The sequence below is a fragment of the Equus przewalskii genome, chromosome 11, assembly GCF_037783145.1.
Source record: "Equus przewalskii isolate Varuska chromosome 11, EquPr2, whole genome shotgun sequence".
NCBI lineage: Eukaryota > Metazoa > Chordata > Mammalia > Perissodactyla > Equidae > Equus > Equus przewalskii.
The window spans coordinates 16,191,298-16,201,381 of NC_091841.1; the positions used below are offsets into that span (position 1 = coordinate 16,191,298).

The window sequence follows — 10,084 nt, forward strand, 5'->3', positions numbered from 1 at the left end:
TTTTTCTTGCCAGATTGCTCTGGTTAAGACTTCAAATATGATGCTAAATAAGAGTAGTGAAAGTGGACATCCTTGTCTGGTTCCTGTTCTTAGAGGGAGAGCTTTTAGTTTTCCTCCATTGAGAATAATATTAGCTGTGGGTTAGTCATATGTGGCCTTTATTATGTTCAAGTATTTTCCTTCTATACACATTGTGTTCACAATTTTTATCATAAATGGATGCTGTATCTTCTCAAGTGTTTTCTCTGCATGAATTGAAGTGATTATGTGATTTTTATTCTTCATTTTTTTGATATGGTCTATCACGTTGATAAATTTGTGCATGCTGGTCCATCCCTGTAATAAATCCCACTTGATCATGGTCTATGATATTTTTAATGTATTGTTTTATTCAATTTGATAGTATTTTCTTGAGATTATTTGCGTTGATATACATCAGTGATATGGCCTCTAATTTTATTTTTTTGTGTTGTCTTTGTCTGGTTTTGGTATCCGGATAATATCAGCTTTGTAGAATGAGTTAGGGAGCTTCCCCTCCTCTTGTTCAATTTTTTGGAAGAGTTGAGTAGTATAGGTATTAAATCTTCTTTGAATGTTTGGTAGAATTCACCAGGGAAGCTGTCTGGTCCTGGACTTTTATTTTTTGGGAGGTTTTTAATTACTCTTTCAATCTTCTCACTGGTGATTGGTCTATTCAAATTCTCTATTTGTTCTCGATTCAGTTTTGGAAAGTTGTATGAGTCTAAGAATTTATCCATTTCTTCCAGATCATCCAGCTTGTGAGCATAAAGCTTTTCGTGGTATTCTCTTATAATCTTTTTTATTCCTGAAGTGTCTCTTGTAATTTCTCCTCTTTCATTTCTGATTTTACTTATTTGAGCCTTGTCTCTTTTTTTCTTGGTGAGTCTAAGAAAGGCTTGTCAATTTTGTTCAACTTTTCAGAGAACCATCCCTTGGTTTCATTGATTTTTTTCCTGCTGTTCTTTTAAGTCTCTATTTCACTTATTTCTGTTCTGATATTTATTATTCCCTTCCCTGTATTGATATAGGGGTTTTCTTATTTTTCTTTTTCCATTTCTTTTACATGCGCTGTTAGATGGTTTATTTGAGATTTTTTCTTGTTTGTTGAGGTAGGCCTGTATTGCTGTGAACTTCCCTCTTAGAACTGCTTTTGCTGTATCCCATAAATTTTGGCATGTCATATTTTCATTTTCATTTGTCTCCAGGTATTTTTTTTATTTCTCCTTTGACTTCCTCATTGACCCAATCGTTGTTCAGTAGCATTTTGTTTAATCTCCACATTTTATGTCTTTTCTGGTTTTCTTCCTATAGTTGATTTCTAGTTTCATACTTTTGTGGTCAGAAAAGATACTTGGTATTATTTCAGTCTTCTTAAATTTATTGAGACTTGTTTTATGGCCTAATATGTGATCAATCCTGGAGAACATTCCATGTGCATTTGAAAAGAATGTGTAGTCTGTGGTTTTTGGATGGAAAGTTCTATGTATACCTACTAAGTCTATCTTGTCTAATGTCTCATTTAAAGCCAATGTTTCCTTATTGATCTTCTCTTTGGATAATCTATGCATTGATATAAGTGGAGTGTTAAAGTCCCCTATTATGATTGTGTTACCATTTCTCCTTTTGTATCTGTTAACATTTACTTTATATATTTAGGTGCTCCTATGTTGAATGCATTGATAGTTACATGTATTATATTCTTCTGTTGGATTGTTCCCTTTATCATTATATATACCCTTCTTTGTCTCTTGTTACAGCTTTTGTTTTAAAGTCTATTTTGTCTGACATAAGGATTGCTACTCCAGCTTTCTTTTCTTTGCCATTTGCATGGAGTATCTTTTTCCATTCCTTTATTTTCAGGTTTTGGGTGTCTTTAGGTCTGAAGCGTGTCTCTTGTATGCAGCATATATTTGGCTCTTGTTTTTTCTTTATCCAAACAAAAACCCTATGTCTTTTGATTGGAGCATTTAGTCCATTGACATTTAAAGTAGCTATTGATCAATATGTATTCCTCTCCTACCACATTTTATGTATTTGATATCATATCTGATCTCTTATTTTGTGTGTGTGTATTCATTACCCTCTTATACTTGAAATAAGTAATTTTAGTACTTTATCTTTTGACCTTCACATTATCTTCATATGTGGTTGATTTGCTACCTGTACTGTATATTTCCCTTTTCTGGTGGTTTTATTGCCTCTTTCTGATAATTTTCTTATTTGTATTTCTGATCTTCTCTTTCCCACTTAAATAAGTCCCTTCAGCATTTCTTGTAAAACTGGTTTCTAGGTGATAAACTCCTTTAACTTTTGCTTGTCTGGGAGGCTCTTTATCTCTCCTTCCATTCTCAATGATAACCTTGCTAAGTAGAGTATTCTTGGCTGTAGTGTTTTTTCCCTTTCAGCAATTCAAATATATTGTGTCACTCCCTTCTAGCCTGTAAGGTTTCTGCTAAGAAGTCAGCTGATAACCTTAGGGTGTTTACTTTGTATGTCACTTATTGACTTTCTCTTGTGGGTTTTAGGATTCACTCTTCATCTTTAATTTTCGACATTTTAATTACACTGTTTCTTGGTGTGGGCCTCTTTCGGTTTATCTTGTGTGATGCTTTCTGTGCTTCCTGTTCTTAGATGTCTGTTTTCTTCCTTAGATTAGGGAAGTTTCCAGCTCTTATTTCTTCAGATACATGCTCTGCCCCTTTGTCTGTCTCTTCTCCTTCTGAGTCACCTATAAATATGAATGTTAGTGCTCCTGATCTTGTTCCAGAGTTCCCTTAGACCATTCTCATTCTTTTAAATTCCTTTTTCTTTTACCTGTTCATCTTGGGGGATTTCTTCCAGTCTTTCATCCGGCTAGCTGATCCATTCTTCTGTATCATCTACTCTGCTACTGAGTCCTTCTAGTGAATTTTTCATTTCCAGTATTGTATTCTTCGTTTCTGATTGATTCTTTTTTATATTTTCCAATTCTTTTTTGGCATGCTCGCTGTGTTCATCCAGTCTTCTCCCAAGATCAGTGAGCATCCTTATGACTTTTTGTTTGAACTCTTTGTCAGGTAGGTTTGTTATTTCTGTTTCATTTAGTTCTTTTTCTGAGGTTTTGCCCTCTCCCCTTGCTTGGAATGTATTCCTTTGCCTCCTCATTTTCCCTTATTCTCTGTGTTTATATCTATATAATATGTGGGTCAGCTACATCTCCTGATCTTGGAGAAGTGGGCTTGTGTAGGAGACATCTTTTGAGGCCCAGCAGTGGGCTTCTCTCTTATCACCAGTTCCAAATGTTGCAGGAGTGACCCCTGTATGGGCTACATATGTCCTTCAGCTGTGGCAGGGTTTCTCTTGCTGCAGATGCCCAGGGTGTCTAGGCTTTCCCCCTGACTGGCTGGTTATAATGCTCAGCTGCATCCAGCTGCTATGGATGATTGAGTCAGTTTACCAGGTTTGGGGAGCCCTAGCACAGTTGTCTGAAAAGTCTAATAGTACCTTCCTGTTGCAGTTTTCTGGTAAGTGAGTAACCCCTAAGTATGGCTGGTTGCAAGACTCAGGGGGCTTACAATTGTAGGTCTCTAGCCTGTAAGGCTGTTGTCAGCTCTCTCAGGATTGCATCTGAGTGGGGCTGGCCCCAGGCAAGAAAGTATCCAATTGTTTCAGGCTTTTGAAGGTAGGGCTGATCCCCTATGTTGCTGTTTGAGAAGCAGGGGGCTTCTGCTGCTGATAAGCCGCAGGGCCCACAGGTCCACAGTAATCATCAATACAGTCCCGGTTCACACACACTTCCTGACCCCCTGGAGAGGACCCAATTACCCCACTGCAGAGGTCCTCACACACTCCACCAATGCCCCACACCCTCCACCTATTTCTCACAGACACCCTACCACACAGAAGCATACCCAATCTCCTGCCTACAAAAGATCCAGGCTCCCAGTTTATGCAGGCCAAAAAGTTGCTTGAGGGCTTGTTTTTGGGTGGGGCCAGTCACTAGGTTGGGCTACCTGCCAAGACTGAGCTGGATTAAATCAGCACTCTAGCAGGTGGGGAAGACCCTGGGCTAACAGGCCAGAAAGAAAACTCCAATGGTGTCTTCCAGCATCTTTCTTATCATGCCCGTGCTAGGTTACAATAATGGCTGACACCAATGTCTCAGTCCCTGGACAGGTCTCACCTCTCACCAAGATGTACCCAGAACCTATCAGGCTTTTTCCATTTTGCCAAAGGACTGTGAATTTTTCTTTCTGGAAATTTTAGGTTGCTTTCTGAAATGGATGAATTTGTGCATGCGCCCTTTAAGAGATAGCTGTTTTCCGCTTATGTCCAATAGCTTTTCTAGGGTTATTCCCCGTTGTAGTTAATAGTCAGAAAATTCAGATATTATGAGACTCATCTGAGTTGTGCTGAGTCTGAAGGATACTTATAGTGATAATAGTCATCTGCTCAGGTACCTCACTCCTCCCAGGAAGGCTGTGTACCTTAAGATTGCTCCCAGGGGCCGGCTGGGTGGCACAGTGGTTAAGTGTGCACATTCTGCTTCAGTGGCCCAAGGTTCACAGGTTTGGATCCCAGGTGCAGACAAGACACCCTGTGGCAAACCATGCTGTGGTAGGCGTCCCACATATAGAGTAGAAGAAGTTGGGCACTGATGTTAGCTCAGGTCTTCCAGACAGGAATTGCTACCTCTTCCATCTCAGTCAGGACTGTCCCTTGTTGTGGGGATTTCTTTTATCCAGTTTTCAATTCTATCTCAAGAGTAGTGGTTCCAAACATAGCTGTAACTTGGTTGTGTTCATGTGAGGAGCTGAGTTCAGAGTTCGCCTAAGCTGCCATCTTGTCACCCTCTCTGTCATTTTAATTTTAGCCATTATGTAGAGTATGTAATTTCCATGATGACTAATAAATTTGAATAGCCACTTTTACAAAGTGTCTCTTGAAGTCCAATTGCAGAATAGAAGCTCTGTTAAACGGTCCCACTTGATGGTATTGGGGCTTCTTCAACCCATGCTATCTCTCATTGCCACTTCCATTCCAGATCAAATTGTCCTAGAATTGTGATGTAGTCACAATCATATATTATTTTCTTTAATCTCCCCAAAGTTAGAAGTGGGTTTCTGCATTATGCATTGATAAAATCCTATCAACATGGATACACAATGGGGTAGCTGTAATGCACAATAAAGATTATCCAATTCAAAACCCTCTTTGTACAGAGTGGAACTGAGGATCCAAAAGGGGAAGGTCACAATTATTGTATGTTGATAGTAGAGATTCAGACTCAACTTTTCTGTCATTGCTTCTCTAGTTCATAATGTATTTCTAGAGAGGATTTCAAGCAGGCTAAATTTGTTTCCTCTTAAGAAAGAGTTACACATTTATAAAAATAGTGAGAATTGTTACTGTTTTGATTTAGAAGTTTTGCTAACCAGCTTTTCATCAGTGTGAAGCTAACTGCTTGTACCATTCATATACATACTATCTGTCATCACTGGTTATACTTATGATTAGAGATGCCAGTGCATGGTCAGAAATAAGGAACTCTTATGAAGGACTAGACCTATAGTATTGACTCATTACGTGCAGACATTGATAATATTTTATCTAAATTATATTTGCAACCAACTGGTGGTGAGTATTCTATGAGACACAGATGAGTTAGAGAAACAGAGAGTTAAGAGAGTGGTTAGGATTGAATTCGATAGGGCAAATTAGATTAAAGAATTTCAATGCTAGCTTTCCCCATTTTCTTTAGAAAATCAAAACAAAAAACTCCTGAAGGTCATTAACCCAAGCCCCTACTTGAAACTTGAATTCCTCAATGTTTCCACTAAGTGATAATTCATCTGCTACTTTCACAAACTGAAACACAGGGATTTCACAAATTTTAACAACCAGTCTGTTCCATTTTTAGGTTCTCTTTTATTGAGCTTGAAGTACCTCAGTTTATAGACTTAACATTTTCTTCTCTTTAGTTTACACATTAGACTTAGATTTGCTTACAGGAGTCCAGATGCAGATAAAATACATCACAATTGTCTTATGGGGGACAATTTGCTAATTGATAGCATCTTTATAGTTATGATATGGACACCCAACTTTGCTTGGGCTTTAGTCTAATTCAATCTCACTTCTGCCAAGTTGCTGTTCAAGGTAGTACATAATTCATAGGTAAAATTTCCTAAAGAGCATGGGTTAATTGAGGAAATATTATGACTTAAGAAAGCTTCCCCCATTGTTTTTTTCTACCGCTATACTTCCCCCTACCATGTCTCAGATTCCCAGAAAGACTATCACCCTGGAAAGCAGAGGAATCTCATTGTCCTTCTTGGGCTTAACCATTAATCTGAAATGTTTTCACTCAAAGAAATTTTACAAAGTCACCCACATAGCCTTAGATATTGAATGACTTTTAGCTTGTGTAATTGTAGCAAACGTAAGAGTGCCCTTGATTCTTGTATGGTCTTTCAGATGCATGTCCTTGTCCTGTTTTTAAACAAGCCACTTCCACTGATTTGATCATCACCAAACTAGAGCAGACCCATGTGAAGTTGTTAAATATCTTGTAAACACTCAGATAAGAGCTTTTCACTTTAATTATTTTTGCAATAATATATTTGTATATTTTTAACTTTCCACTACCTTTAGCATCCACAACCACTTTATATACTTACATATAAGATACAAAAATGAATTCAAGTCACATACTAGACCCTCAGTGATTATTTCTGTTTCATATCAATAAATATTCAATAAAAATTAACATCTTTTATGTCTTTCTTTCTTTACCCAGATGCTATGCTCTTGCTTGGGTAAAGAGATAAAACGCACTGTCCTTAAACTGAGAATGTTCAAAACCCCAAATTGAAGACAATGATTTAGAAAAGAGAGTCATAGATTCAACAATGTTCTGAGACAAACGGTGGTGTGTGAACCAACCTTAGAGTGTGCTTGAAGGAAGGAAAGACCCCTGCAGGAAGTGACTGGGTTGTGAATTGTAGCTGTATAACCCACCACACTGATTTTCTTCTAATTCTGCAGAAATGGTATAGTTCTGTCCAACTTGGCCTCTTTTAATTGCTGATCCATCTACCTAGAGTGCTTTTTTTCTTTCTTCCCCAAGGAAGATTAGCCCTGAGCTAACATCTGCCAATCCTCCTTTTTTCTGAGGAAGACTGGCCCTGAGCTAACATCCATGCCCATCTTCCTCTACTTTATATGTGGCTTGCCACGTGGTGCCATGTCTGCACCCGGGATCAGAACCAGCAAACCACGGGCCACCGAAGCAGAACGTGCGCACTTAACTGCTGCACCACAGGGCCAGCACCTGGAATCCTTTCTTTACCTACTTGCATCTCTCAGTTAATTCTTACTTATCTTTTAGATACAAGATTAATTGTTTTCATTTTCAGGAAGCATTTCACTATATTTGAACAATGTGCTTTAAGTTTATAGTGCCAAGTCTTTTTACATTATGACGTAATTTGAGCTTATTATAAATACAGTCATGCACTTCATAACAATGTTCCAGATAATGTTGGATTGCATATGTGACGGCAGTCCCATAAGATTTGTACCATATAGCTTAAGCATGTAAGCAGGCTATACCATCTAGGTTTGTGTAAATACAGTCTATGATGATTGCACAATGACAAAATCAGTTCACAATGTATTTCTCAGAAGGCATCCCTGTCATTTTGCAATGTGTAATTTTAATTGCAATAATTATTTAATTACTATTTTTCACTTCCATTAAATGATAAGATTCACTAGTAGAAAGATTGCTGGATATACCATGAAATACAAAGCACATAAAAGTGCAACAGATACCTAAAATACACTCAATAACACTTAGAAAAAAATAATGCACAAATGAGACATTGAAAAAATGGAAATTGGGCAAAATAAGAGTCCAGAACTTCACCACAAATAGTGGGTACCAAATATAAATTCAAGACATAAAATGAAGCATGGCATTTTTAGACAATGATAAATTTTGGCATGTTTGGAAGATAACATAAATGCTTATTGGATCACCCCATGTTAGTCAAAACAATTTTGATTTTCATGTATTATAAGGTAAGTTTGGGAGAAAATATTTACATAAAACTTTTCAATGGAACCACTTTTTATTTTTAAGTTTATTTAGAGCCTCTTTCACATCTTTGTTCCGTAGGCTGTAAATCAGGGGGTTCAACATAGGAATTACAAGGGTGTAAAACAATGAGGTTATTTTGTCTTGATCTAGAGAGTAAGAAGAACTTGGCCGGAAATACATGAAGAGCAGAGTCCCCTGAAAAATTGCCACAGCGGTTAAGTGTGAGGTGCAAGTGGAGAAAGCTTTGAACCTCCCTTCAGTAGAGTGGATCTTTATCACTGCTAGGACGATATAACAGTAAGACACAAAAAGCCCTGAAAGGGTAATAAGTTCAATGAAGCCAAAAATGGTGAATATCACTAACTCATTGACCTGTGTATCTGAGCAAGAGAGCAATAAGAGGGGAGGGACATCACAGAAGAAATGGTTAATCTCATTTGACCCACAGAAACATAAGTGGAATGTTAATATTGTATTTATTGAAACATCCATAATTCCCACCATGTAAACCCCAGCCATGAGCAGAGAGCACACTTTGCTGGACATGTTGACTGTGTAGGCCAAGGGGTTGCTAATGGCCTTGTATCGATCAAAAGCCATGACTGCCAGCAGTAGACACTCAGAATCTGCAAAGGCACAGAAGATCAAGAATTGCAGTGCACAGCCATAGAAGGGAATTGACTTGCTCTTGGCAATGAAGCCTACAAGCATCCTGGGTCCAATTGCTGTGGAATAGCAGAGGTCACTGAAGGAGAGGTGGCTGAGAAAGAAATACATTGGTGTTTGCAGCTGGGAATCCATTCTAACTAAAATGATCATCCCGAGGTTTGCAACAAGATTGATGACATAAACACTTAGAAGTGTGGCAAATAGGGTAACTTCGATTCCAGGGGTGCTGTTAATTCCCAAGAGCAAGAATTCATTCAAAGAAGAGCAATTTTCCTCATCCATTTTCCTTTATTTTTCTTCGAAAATGCTACAGAAATGATCAAGGAAATAGTAGATGAAAGTTTTAACTCTTCTTGAAACAAAAATATAATCTGAAAGTCAGAAAGGATTTCTCTTAGTACATTATATTCTCTATCACAAGAAAATATCCCAGATAACTTTCATGGTTATGTCGTTAACAAATGTTAAAGTGTCTAGGATAGGATTTTGAGAAAGTTTGATTCTAAATCTAGATGTCATCTATAAGATATGTTGCTTGTGTGAACCTTCACTGCTGTATCTGGCAGTCAGTTATGAACTGAAAGCTCATTACAAGTCAAATATAATAAAGAAACACCTAAATTAAAGACAGCTGGAATATAAAGCCTTATTTTTGAAAAATAAATATCCAATTGAGCATAAAAGTGATTGCATTTTTCTGAGTTCTATAAGAATCATGATTTTCTTAAGACTGTGTATTAAATTCAGACACAATGTATATATCTCTGATTTAAAAATAATGTACAATAGGGGCTGGCCCGGTGCTGCAGTGGTTAAGTTCACACATTCTGCTTCAGTAGCCTGGATTTTGCCAGTTCAGATCCTGGGTGCAGACTTACATACTGCTTGTCAGGCCATGCTGTGGCAGGTGTCTCACATAAAATAGAGGAAAATGGGCATATATATTAGCTGAGGGTCAGTCTTCCTCAGCAAAAAGAACAATAAATGCCCCATGACCTAGTTGTTAAGTTCAACGTACTCCATTTCGGCAGCCTGGATTCTGTTCCCTGATGCAGACCTACACAACTAGTCTGCAGCCATGCTGTGGTGGTGACCCACATGCAAAATAGAGGAAGATTGTCACAGATCTTAGCTCAGGGCTAGTCTTCCTCAAGCACAAAAAGAGGAAGATTGGCAACAGATGTTAGCTCAGGGTAAATCTTCCTCACCAAAAAAAAAAAAAGAATAGACAAAAAGATACATCAAAATGCTATGACTCACTAAATTCTTCTGAAATATACAACAAAAACAATGTTAGTATAAAAAATAAAT

The 10,084-nt window shown here is 37.8% G+C and overlaps 1 protein-coding gene across 1 annotated transcript; it reads right to left on the bottom strand.

The window, feature by feature from the left end:
- Nucleotides 1–8,119: 8,119 nt before the first annotated feature.
- LOC103566854 (olfactory receptor-like protein OLF2) lies at nucleotides 8,120–9,055 on the bottom strand. The gene has a single exon (XM_008543397.2). It carries the CDS (start codon nucleotides 9,053–9,055, stop codon nucleotides 8,120–8,122), a length of 936 nt encoding a protein of 311 aa, XP_008541619.2.
- Nucleotides 9,056–10,084: the final 1,029 nt, after the last annotated feature.

What these genes read in the sequence shown, in the direction of transcription:
- LOC103566854 (XM_008543397.2), bottom strand. Translation starts at nt 9,055, where the DNA reads ATGGATGAGGAAAATTGCTCTTCTTTGAATGAATTCTTGCTCTTGGGA.